Below are 10,350 nucleotides of genomic sequence, written 5' to 3'. Positions count from 1 at the left end.
CCCAGTGACGTCACGACTAGTATCAACTGGCCTGGCACGGCTAAGCTGGCGCCCAGGCCATTTGATACTAGTCGTGACGTCACTGGACCAGCAGTAAATAGTGAGAAAGCCACGGCGCTGCTGGAGCGCCGCTGCCTTCTCAAACAGCTGATCGGTGGGGGTCCCGGGTGTCAGACCCCTGCCGATCAGATGCTGATGATCTATCCAGAGGATAGATCATCAGTTTAAACAAACTGCAGAACCCCTTTAACTGGAGCAATGTCCTCCTCACTTTTTGATCAGGACAGTGGTCAACTTCTTATATGTTTGCTTACCACCACATTGCTCTTTCCCTTGGAGATTTGGCAAATGGATCTTTGTTCTTGCCTTCTGTGTGGATAACTATCGGTTGCTCGTGATTAACAGGTACTTTTTTCCCCTCATAATTTTTTACCCTCTGTGTTAAACATGGTGAAGCACAGGGCAGCTGAACTAGTTTTTAAAATGAGAACCTTCATGCATTTTTTGTGAAGTTGACTTATGCAGAGGTAGGTTACACTGTCTCATTCTTGTCAAGTAATTTTTTAGGGGGATATAAGCTTTAAATTCTCTGCTACCTCAGGCCCCTTATATCTATTCAATTCCTTTGGTTTATCTTCTAAACATATCAAATCTAGACACTGAACTAATATAATTTGTCAATACAAATTCATAAATACAGACTGGCTGTATATCAAGCAAAAAAAATAAAAAATCTAATTATAAAAAGTACCACACTGCCTACGGTGTGAATGCAGCCACAGAAACTGAAAGCAGCCACAGTTAATATCGTTCATAGACTTTAATAGTGAGCTCCAGCATTGACGAAGTAGAAGTGCTCATGGTCTTTGCATGGAAGGAGGAGTTGAAATATGCAGGACACCATGCAGACTATACAATTACAGGTTCTTGTTTTCTTGCAGGTCTATGTTTGCATTTTCACTCTGAGTTTATTTTAATATTGCCACCAGGCTATAAAACTAATTTGGCATTGTCTTGAGTTTTTTGAAACACAGGAAGAATATTGACATCTATAAATAAGATCTACCAGACAGGAGAAAAAAAAATAGACAAGTTCCTTAAATACATACAAAATTAAAAAAAGACAAGCTCTGGTTTGGCACAAGTGTCCTTCGTTTTAAGGCAGTTTCTTGCAGTTTACTACATTACCGGTGACTTCACTAAGTGCTATTGTTTTGTAGAATTGATATAAAATACACATGCTCGCAGCATAAAAAAATAAAAATTAAATAAAACACAAATACATAAGTTAGTCTACAGCACAAGGACAAACATGGCCAAGGTAACCTAACGTTATAGGTTAACTGTGAAGGCATTTTTATGTTCCAATATAGAAATGCCCAACATAATGAAAAAACCTAAAATAATTCCAGCATTCTGTAACAGAAAATAACCCCAGCGACTGCAGCCGTGATCACTGGCATCATTGTGCAACATTTCTGGTACCTAAGGAAACAATAAAATATTCAGCATGTTAGATTATCTGTGGGTAAAAGAGGAAAATTAGATGCTTTTCATTCTACTGTCCTGACTAAGGCTACTTTCACACCTGCGTTCAGGTGTCCGCTCGTGAGCTCCGTTTGAAGGGGCTCACAAGCGGCCCTGAACGCAGCCGTCCAGCCCTAATGCATTCTCAGTGGAGGCGGATCCGCTGAGAATGCATCAGTCTGCCAGCGTTCAGCCTCTGCTCCGCTCAGCGAGCGGACACCTGAACGCTGCTTGCAGCGTTCGGGTGTCCGCCTGGCCGTGCGGAGGCGAGCGGATCCGTCCAGACTTACAATGTAAGTCAATAGGGACGGATCCGTTTGAAGATGACACAATATGGCTCAATCTTCAAACGGATCCGTTCAGGCTACTTTCACACTTAGAAATTTTTCTAAGTTATAATGCAAACGTCTGCATTATAGGAGCGGATCCATCTGATGAAACATCAGACGGACCCGCTCATAACGCTAGTGTGAAAGTAGGCTAAAGCGACACTTGGAACACAAACGGATACTTTTTCTTGCAACTGTACATGCAAGTGTATGTGAACCATTTGGAATGATATGGATTTCTGCACAAATTGGTCATAAAATGTGATCTGATATTCATCTAAGTCACAACAATAGACAATCACAGTCTGCTTAAACTAAAAAAACAAAGAATTAAATGTTACGATGTTTTTATTGAACACACCATGTAAACATTCACAGTGCAGGTGGAAAAAGTATGCGAACCCCTAGACTAATGACATCTTCAAGAGCTAATTGAAGTGAGGTGTCAGCCAACTGGAGCCCAATCAATGAGATGAGATTGGAGGTGTTGGTTACAGCTGCCCTATAAAAAACACACACCAGTTCTGGGTTTGCTTTTCACAAGAAGCATTGCCAGATGTGAATGATGCCTCGCACAAAAGAGCTCTCAGAAGACCTACGATTAAGAATTGTTGACTTGCATAAAGCTGGAAAGGGTTATAAAAGTTTCTCCAAAAGCCTTGCTGTTCATCAGTCCACGGTAAGACAAATTGTCTATAAATGGAGAAAGTTCAGCACTGCTGCTACTCTCCCTAGGAGTGGCCGTTCTGTAAAGATGACTGCAAGAGCACAGCACAGACTGCTCAATGAGGTGAAGAATCCTAGAGTGTCAGCTAAAGACTGACAAAAGTCTCTGGCATATGCTAACATCCCTGTTAGTGAATCTACGATACGTAAAACACTAAACAAGAATGGATTTCATGGGAGGATACCACAGAGGAAGCCACTGCTGTGCAAAAAAACATTGCTGAACGTTTACAGTTTGCACAAGAGCACCTGGATGTTCCACAGCAGTACTGGCAAAATATTCTGTGGACAGATGAAACCAAAGTGGAGTTGTTTGGATGAAACACACAACACTGTGTGGAGAAAAAGGTGCACAGCAAACCAACATCAAAACCTCATCCCAACTGTGAAGTATGGTGGTGGGGGCATCATGGTTTGGGGCTGTTATGCTGCGTCAGGGCCTGGACGGATTGCTATCATCGAAGGAAAAATGAATTCCCAAGTTTATCAAGACATTTTGCAGGAGAACTTAAAGGGCTTCTGTCACTCCACTAAACTCATTTTTTTTTTGTCTCCTTAAAATCCTTATGCTGCGATTTCTCAATATATAGGGCTATTACTCAGTTTGGTTCAGTAGTTATATAAAAAAAACAGACTTTTATAATATGCAAATTACCTCTCTAGCAGCAGGTAGGGCGGCTACCTGCTGCTAGCAGCCGCATCCTCCATTCATAATGACGCCCCCTCATGTTGATTGACAGGACCAGCCAATGCGCTCGTCCTCAGACTGGCCCTGTCTGCGTTTAAAATCTCGCGCCGGTCTTCAGTTGGCGCAGGCGCACTGAGTGGAGGACGCTCGCTCGGCCGCTCCATCCTCAGTGCGCCTGCTCCGATGACGTCACATGTACACCTGGGCGCAGGCGCACTGAGGATGGAGCGGCCGAGCGAGCGTCCTCCACTCAGTGCGCCCGCGCCAACTGAAGACCGGCACGAGATTTAAAACGCAGACAGGGCCAGTCAGAGGACGAGCGCATTGGCTGGTCCTGTCAATCAACATTAGGAGGGGGCGTCATTATGAATGGAGGATGCGGCTGCTAGCAGCAGGTAGCCGCCCTACCTGCTGCTAGAGAGGTAATTTGTATATTATAAAAGTCAGTTTTTTTATATAACTACTGAACCAAACTGAGTAATAGCCCTATATATTGAGAAATCGCAGCATAAGGATTTTAAGGAGACAAAAAAAAAGAAAAAAAGGAGTTTAGTGGAGTGACAGAAGCCCTTTAAGGCCATCTGTTTACCAGCTGAAGCTCAACAGAAGATGGGTGTTGCAACAGGACAACAACCCAAAGCATAGAAGTAAATCAACAACAGAATGGCTTAAAAAGAAGAAAATACGCCTTCTGGAGTGGCCCAGTCAGAGTCCTGACCTCAACCCGATTGAGATGCTGTGGCATGAGCTCAAGAAAGTGATTCACACCAGACATCCCAAGAATATTGCTGAACTGAAACAGTTCTGTAAAGAGGAATGGTCAAGAATTACTCCTGACCATTGTACACGTCTGATCTGCAACTACAGGAAACGTTTGGTTGAAGTTATTGCTGCCAAAGGAGGTTCAAGCAGTTATTAAATCCAAGGGTTCACATACTTTTTCCACCTGCACTGTGAATGTTTACATGATGTGTTCAATAAAAACATGGTAACCTTTAATTCTTTGTGTGTTATTAGTTTAAGCAGATTGTGATTGTCTATTGTTGTGACTTAGATCAAGATCAGATCACATTTTATGACCAATTTGTGCAGAAATCCATATCATTCCAAAGGGTTCACATAGTTTTTCTTGCAACTGTATTTCAAATCTCTTGATGCTACTAAACTATACATATAAAAGCAACCACAAACTTTTGTGCAACAGTCACAAATACATAGTCAGGATGAAAACAAGGATATCTTTATTCTTCCACTGTAGCGCTCATACCATAAAGGGGCAATAATGTAACCCATTAATGGTCACCCACTGTCTTGACGGCGGGTGGTGCAGGTACTCAGTTTGCAGCAACGTCTTTTGGTGTCTTTGCAGATGAGAGGGGTACAGCTTGGGTTCTTAGTTCAGGGTTTGTTTCACAGCCAGGGTCAGAGAAAGCTCTAATCCTGACTGTTAACCCTTTGATCATGCCCCTGTCCATACCACATCATGATTAAAGGGGACTTCCCCTGTGATGGAGCCAGCGGGTTTCCCAGTGACCAGGAGAGCAATCTGCAATCAGCCCTGAGGACCTATGAAGAACCCAAGGGCTATCTGTTTTATAAGCCTGTTATGGCACACTAGTGTTGCAATAACAGCAACGTGTCTTATAGTGACACAGTCAATGTTTTAGCATACAGGAGTATGCTAATACATTATGAGTGTGAAATAGTCATACAATGGTAATCCAATAATGGGATTTTTTTTTATAAAAAAGTTATAAATAAAATCACCCCCTCGTCAAAAATCACTTATTTAGTGTCGACTGAAGAATTTAATGATCAGCTTATTTCATGTGAAACATAAATGGCGTAAAAATAAATTAACCACCTCAGCTCCCCTAGCTTAAACCCCCTTAATGACCAGACCACTTTTTACAATTCTGCACTACACTACGTTCACGGTTTATTGCTCGGTCATGCAACTTACCACCCAAATGAATTTTACCTCCTTTTCTTCTCACTAATAGAGCTTTCATTTTGTGGTATTTCATTGCTGCTGACATTTTTACCTTTTTTTGTTATTAATCGAAATTTACCGATTTTTTGGCAAAAAAAATCCATTTTTCAATTTCAGTTGTAAAATTTTTCAAATAAAACTACATTTCTATTTAATTTTTTCTCTAAATTTATTGTTCTACATGTCTTTGATAAAAAAAAAATGGTTTGGGTAAAAGTTATAGCGTTTACAAACTATGGTACAAAAATGTGAATTTCCGCTTTTTGAAGCAGCTCTGACTTTGTGACCACCTGTCATGTTTCCTGAGGTTCTACAATGCCCAGACAGTAGAAAAACCCCACAAATGACCCCATTTCGGAAAGTAGACACCCTAAGGTATTCGCTGATGGGCATAGCGAGTTCATAGAACTTTTTATTTTTTGTCACAAGTTAGCGGAAAATGATTTATTTTTTTCCTTACAAAGTCTGTTTCCGCTAACTTGTGACAAAAAATAAAAAATTCTAGGAATTCGCCATGCCCCTCACGGAATACCTTGGGGTGTCTTCTTTCCAAAATGGGGTCACTTGTAGGGTAGTTATACTGCCCTGGCATTTTAGGGGCCCTAATGCGTGAGAAGTAGTTTGAAATCAAAATGTGTAAAAAATGCACTGTGAAATCCTAAAGGTGCTCTTTGGAATGTGGGCCCCTTTGCCCATCTAGGGTGCAAAAAAGTGTCACACATGTGGTATCGCCGTACTCAGGAGAAGTTGGGCAATGTGTTTTGGGGTGTCATTTTACATATACCCATGCTGGGTGAGAGAAATATCTCGGCAAAAGACAACTTTTCCCATTTTTTTTTTATACAAAGTTGGCATTTGACCGAGATATTTATAATCTCACCCAGCATGGGTACATGTGAAATGACACCCCAAAACACATTGCCCAACTTCTCCTGAGTAGGGCGATACCACATGTGTGACACTTTTTTACAGCCTAGATGCGCAAAGGAGCCCAAATTCCTTTTAGGAGGGCATTTTTAGACATTTGGATCCCAGACTTCTTCTCACGCTTTAGGGCCCCTAAAATGCCAGGGCAGTATAAATACCCCACATGTGACCCCATTTTGGAAAGAAGATACCCCAAGGTATTCAATGAGGGGCATGGCGAGTTCATAGAAGATTTTTTTATTTTTGCACAAGTTAGCGGAAATAGATTTTTTTTTTTCTCACAGTCTCCCTTTCCGCTAACTTGGGACAAAAATTTAAATTTTTCATGGACTCAATATGCCCCTCAGCGAATACCTTGGGGTGTCGTCTTTCCAAAATGGGGTCATTTGTGGGGTGTTTGTACTGCCCTGGCATTTGAGGGTCTCTGCAATTACTACATGTATGGCCAGCATTAGGAGTTTCTGCTATTCTCCTTATATTGAGCATACGTGTAATGAGATTTTTTTTTTCCATTCAGCCTCTGGGCTGAAAGAAAAAATGAACGGCACAGATTTCTTCATTCGCATTGATCAATGTGGATGAAAAAATCTCTGCCAAAAAAAAAAAAAAAAAAAAAAAAAAAAAAGGGGAAAGGAGTCTGCCAGGACATAGGAGCTCCGCCCAACATCCAAACCCACTCAGCTCGTATGCCCTGGCAAACCCGATTTCTCCATTCACATCAATCGTTGTGGATTAATAAATCATTGCAGGGATTTTTTTTTTTTTTTATATACAAAGTGTTTGCCAAAGCATATGAACACCGCCCCTCAGCTCATATGCCTCGGCAAACGTATCTTTTACTGCAGAGGAGAAATCTCGTCTTGCAGCGCCGCATACACCGACTTTTGTGTAATCTGACAGCAGCGCAATGCTTCTGTCAGAATGCACATCAGTGCTGCAGCTGGTTCATCGGTTGGTCCACATAGAAGGTAAAAAAAACAAAACAAAAAAAACCAGGCCGCAACGCAATAAATTTATTAACTTTATAATAACATTTGAACGGAACATATAAACTTTATTTAACTTTTTGAACAGAACGTTAACTTTTTTGCTTACCGGTAATTATTTTTTTTTTTACCTTTATAGGACAAACCTCTCCTTCCCCATGGGACAATGTGCAAAGCGCAAATCGCCCAAAGATGTGGCGAAGTACATTATGCACTTTGTCCCAGGTGAAAGGAGAGGTTTGCAGCAGCTGTGAGTGAAAGGGCCCTAATAGCCCTGTGTGCCTGTCCTGTGAAACGCAATCCCTATGCTAAGTGTACCTGTGTGTGGTACTTCCGGAAACACTCCCCAAAGCATAGGGCAGGGTGGTCAGGGCAGTCAGGACAGAAATAGCGGGTGTCACACCTTATTCCACTCCTGCTACAGACACAACATTTTTTTCGGGGTGGCGGTCGGTTTGAGGTACCAGCAACGACACTGGGGAAATGTCGCTCGTGTAGACGGCTCACTACACTGGTGGATGGGGCCACGGAACCTCCTGGATACAGGAGGTTCTCGATGATCTCTTCCTGAAATTTGAGGAAGGATCCTGTTCTCCCAACCTTACTGTAGAGAACAAAACTATTATATGCAGCAAATTGAATCAAATATACAGACACCTTCTTATACCAGCGTCTGGTCCTGCGGGAAAGTAGATAAGGAGCCAACATCTGGTCATTGAAGTCCACCCCTCCCATGAGCAAATTATAGTCGTGGACACAGAGGGGCTTTTCAATGACACTGGTTGCTCGTTCAATTTGGATTGTCGTGTCTGCGTGAATGGAGGAGAGCATGTAAACCGCGAGCAGTTCTTGGTTACACAAGGCAGCCCTCTCCCCCCTTGCAAGACGGGTGGTAACGAGCCATTGGGGGAAGCCCCGGCGACTAGGTCGCGCGGTGCCACAGCAGCCAATCTGTTCTAGGAACAAATGCCTGAAGAGGGGCACACTTGTGTAGAAATTGTCCACATAAAGATGGTACCCCTTGCCAAATAAGGGTGACACCAAGTCCCAGACTGTCTTCCCACTGCTCCCCAGGTAGTCAGGGCAACCGACCGGCTCCAGGGTCTGATCTTTACCCTCATAGATCCGAAATTTGTGGGTATAGCCTGTGGCCCTTTCACAGAGCTTATACAATTTGACCCCATACCGGGCGCGCTTGCTTGGGATGTATTGTTTGAAGCCAAGGCGCCCGGTAAAATGTATAAGGGACTCGTCTACGCAGATGTTTTGCTCAGGGGTATACAAATCTGCAAATTTGGTGTTGAAGTGGTCTATGAGGGGCCGAATTTTGTGGAGCTGGTCAAAAGCTGGGTGGCCTCTGGGACGAGAGGTGCTGTTGTCGCTAAAGTGCAGGAAACGCAGGATGGTCTCAAATCGTGTCCTGGACATGGCAGCAGAGAACATGGGCATGTGATGAATTGGGTTCGTGGACCAATATGACCGCAATTCATGCTTTTTGGTTAAGCCCATGTTGAGGAGAAGGCCCAGAAAAATGTTAAATTCGATTCCACCGGAAAGACTGGGCATAAGAGCTTCCCGGGTTGGCGGCTATAAATTCAGTGGCATATCGGTTTGTTTCTGCCACAACTAAGTCCAAGAGCTCCGCAGTCAAGAACAGCTCAAAAAACTCCAGTGCCGAACCAATCTGAGCTGTCTCAACCCGAACTCCAGACTGGGCGGTGAAAGGGGGAACTACTGGTGCGGCTGAAGTTGGGGGCTTCCAATCAGGGTTTGCCAGCACCTCAGGGACTCTAGGGGCTTTACGGGCCTGTCTGTGCGGTGGCTGCGACGGGGGAACTAATGCACGTGCCAGCTTCAACTGCCCTTCTGGTGCTCGCCACTTCATGTTGTACGGCAGTGCTGGTACTAGGTCCAGGATGGGCTGCGCTGCTGGTGTATGCCTCACCACGTAATCCGACAGCGCCAGCCCCACTCTGCTGCCCTTGAAGCGGATCCTGCACAACCTGTGGTCTAGCAACACGGGGCCGGGTACGCCTGGTGGTATCAGGGACCTCAACCTCCTCGTCCGAACTTTGGGTCAGACTGCCACTGCTTTCTACAGGTTCATATTCTGACCCGTTAGATTCGTCAGATGAGGGTTCCCATTCCTCATCCGACTGGGTCAGAAACCTGTAGGCCTCTTCAGAAGAATACCCCTTGTTTGCCATTTGGTCAACTAAATTTAGGGGGTATTCCCTGAGACTACCCAAGAAACAAAGCAAGCCTGTCTTACAAATGGGAGGCTAGCGAAGTACCGGAGGCCGCTGCGATTGATAAAAAATATCAAAACAGATTTTTTTTATCGCCGCAGCGCTTGTAAAGTGATTGTGCAGTGATCAAAAAATATTTATTTTTTTTGTCACTGCGGCGGAGCGGGCGTGGGTGAACGTACGTGTGGGCGACCGATCAGGCCTGATCGGGAAAACACTGCGTTTTGGGTGGAGGGCGAACTAAGGTGACACTAATACTATTATACACTGCTCAAAAAAATAAAGGGAACACTTAAACAACACAATGTAACTCCAAGTCAATCACACTTCTGTGAAATCAAACTGTCCACTTAGGAAGCAACACTGAGTGACAATGAATTTCACATGCTGTTGTGCAAATGGGATATACAACAGGGGGAAATTATAGGCAATTAGCAAGACACCCCCCAATAAAGGAGTGGTTCTGCAGGGGGTGACCACAGACCACTTCTCAGTTCCTATGCTTCCTGGCTGATGTTTTGGTCACTTTTGAATGCTGGCGGTGCTTTCACTCTAGTGGTAGCATGAGACGGAGTCTACAACCCACACAAGTGGCTCAGGTAGTGCAGCTTATCCAGGATGGCACATCAATGCGAGCTGTGGAAAAAAGGTTTGCTGTGTCTGTCAGCGTAGTGTCCAGAGCATGGAGGCGCTACCAGGAGACAGGCCAGTACATCAGGAGACGTGGAGGAGGCCGTAGGAGGGCAACAACCCAGCAGCAGGACCGCTACCTCCGCCTTTGTGCAAGGAGGAACAGGAGGAGCACTGCCAGAGCCCTGCAAAATGACCTCCAGCAGGCCACAAATGTGCATGTGTCTGCTCAAACGGTCAGAAACAGACTCCATGAGGGTGATATGAGGGCCCGACGTCCACAGGTGGGGGTTGT

The 10,350-nt window shown here is 44.2% G+C and overlaps 1 protein-coding gene across 1 annotated transcript in view; it reads right to left on the bottom strand.

The window, feature by feature from the left end:
- Window positions 1-232: 232 nt before the first annotated feature.
- The window catches only part of SLC39A6 (solute carrier family 39 member 6), a 101,794-nt gene continuing 91,676 nt past the window's right edge, over window positions 233-10,350 (bottom strand). Inside the window, exon 9 of the mRNA XM_040432861.1 lies at window positions 233-1,485. Within this exon, the coding sequence (XP_040288795.1) occupies window positions 1,333-1,485 (153 nt within the window). The 3' untranslated portion in view covers window positions 233-1,332. The remainder of the gene's footprint in view (window positions 1,486-10,350) is intronic.

This window comes from Bufo bufo, chromosome 5 (assembly GCF_905171765.1).
Source record: "Bufo bufo chromosome 5, aBufBuf1.1, whole genome shotgun sequence".
In the NCBI taxonomy this organism is placed as follows: Eukaryota; Metazoa; Chordata; class Amphibia; order Anura; family Bufonidae; genus Bufo; species Bufo bufo.
The sequence above is the reverse complement of the archived record's forward strand: the minus strand, read 5'-3'. Positions and strand labels throughout refer to the sequence as shown.